This window comes from Penaeus monodon, chromosome 31 (assembly GCF_015228065.2).
Source record: "Penaeus monodon isolate SGIC_2016 chromosome 31, NSTDA_Pmon_1, whole genome shotgun sequence".
NCBI lineage: Eukaryota > Metazoa > Arthropoda > Malacostraca > Decapoda > Penaeidae > Penaeus > Penaeus monodon.
Genome location: NC_051416.1, coordinates 27,765,654 through 27,766,225, shown reverse-complemented (window position 1 = coordinate 27,766,225; position 572 = coordinate 27,765,654). Strand labels below are relative to the sequence as shown.

General features: G+C 34.4%; 1 protein-coding gene across 1 annotated transcript in view; it reads left to right on the top strand.

Annotated features, from left to right (window-relative positions):
* Positions 1 to 46: 46 nt before the first annotated feature.
* LOC119593137 (gem-associated protein 2-like) overlaps positions 47 to 572 on the top strand; it is a gene marked incomplete at its 5' end in the record, with an annotated part of 4,154 nt that continues 3,628 nt past the window's right edge. The window contains 2 exon segments of the mRNA XM_037942102.1: positions 47 to 213; positions 477 to 570. Of these exon segments, the coding sequence (XP_037798030.1) occupies positions 47 to 213; positions 477 to 570 (261 nt within the window).

The window sequence follows — 572 nt, the reverse complement described above, 5'->3', positions numbered from 1 at the left end:
AATATTAACTATTACCTGAATATTAACTATTTTTCGTATGTTTCAGATTGATACAAGTTGTAAAATTCTTGATTCTCATTTGATAATGGCAAGTGATAGCGACAGTTCAAGTGAAAATCTTCTATCTCAAGCTCTGCCTGTTGCTGCCATACCTAAGAACTTTGACCCAAGTGTACCCCCATTGTCTGCTGAACAGTATCTCCAGCATGTAGTGTAAGTCATATCTCTGCTGCAGAATTTTTTTTTTGGCAGTTTTTTTACAGGAAGAATATTACAAATGTGAACTTCAAGCTGTAGTGTTCCATACTGAAACTCAGTGAGTGCACTGAAAATTGTTAATGTCAGGGCCATATTTTAGATATACTTAAAAAACGAAAGATAAATTCTTCTCATTTGTGTTTAGATATGGAGAAAAATTTATGTTTTATGGTCTCTCTTTCCTCTTTTGATGAATGTCTTTTTCTTTATTTTGATAGCTGGGAAGCACGGCAGTGTCAGGATGTTGTGACAGTTGAAGTAGATAAAAAGAAAATACGTAAACAGGGGCCCTCTTATAAAGGTAAGCATGAAGT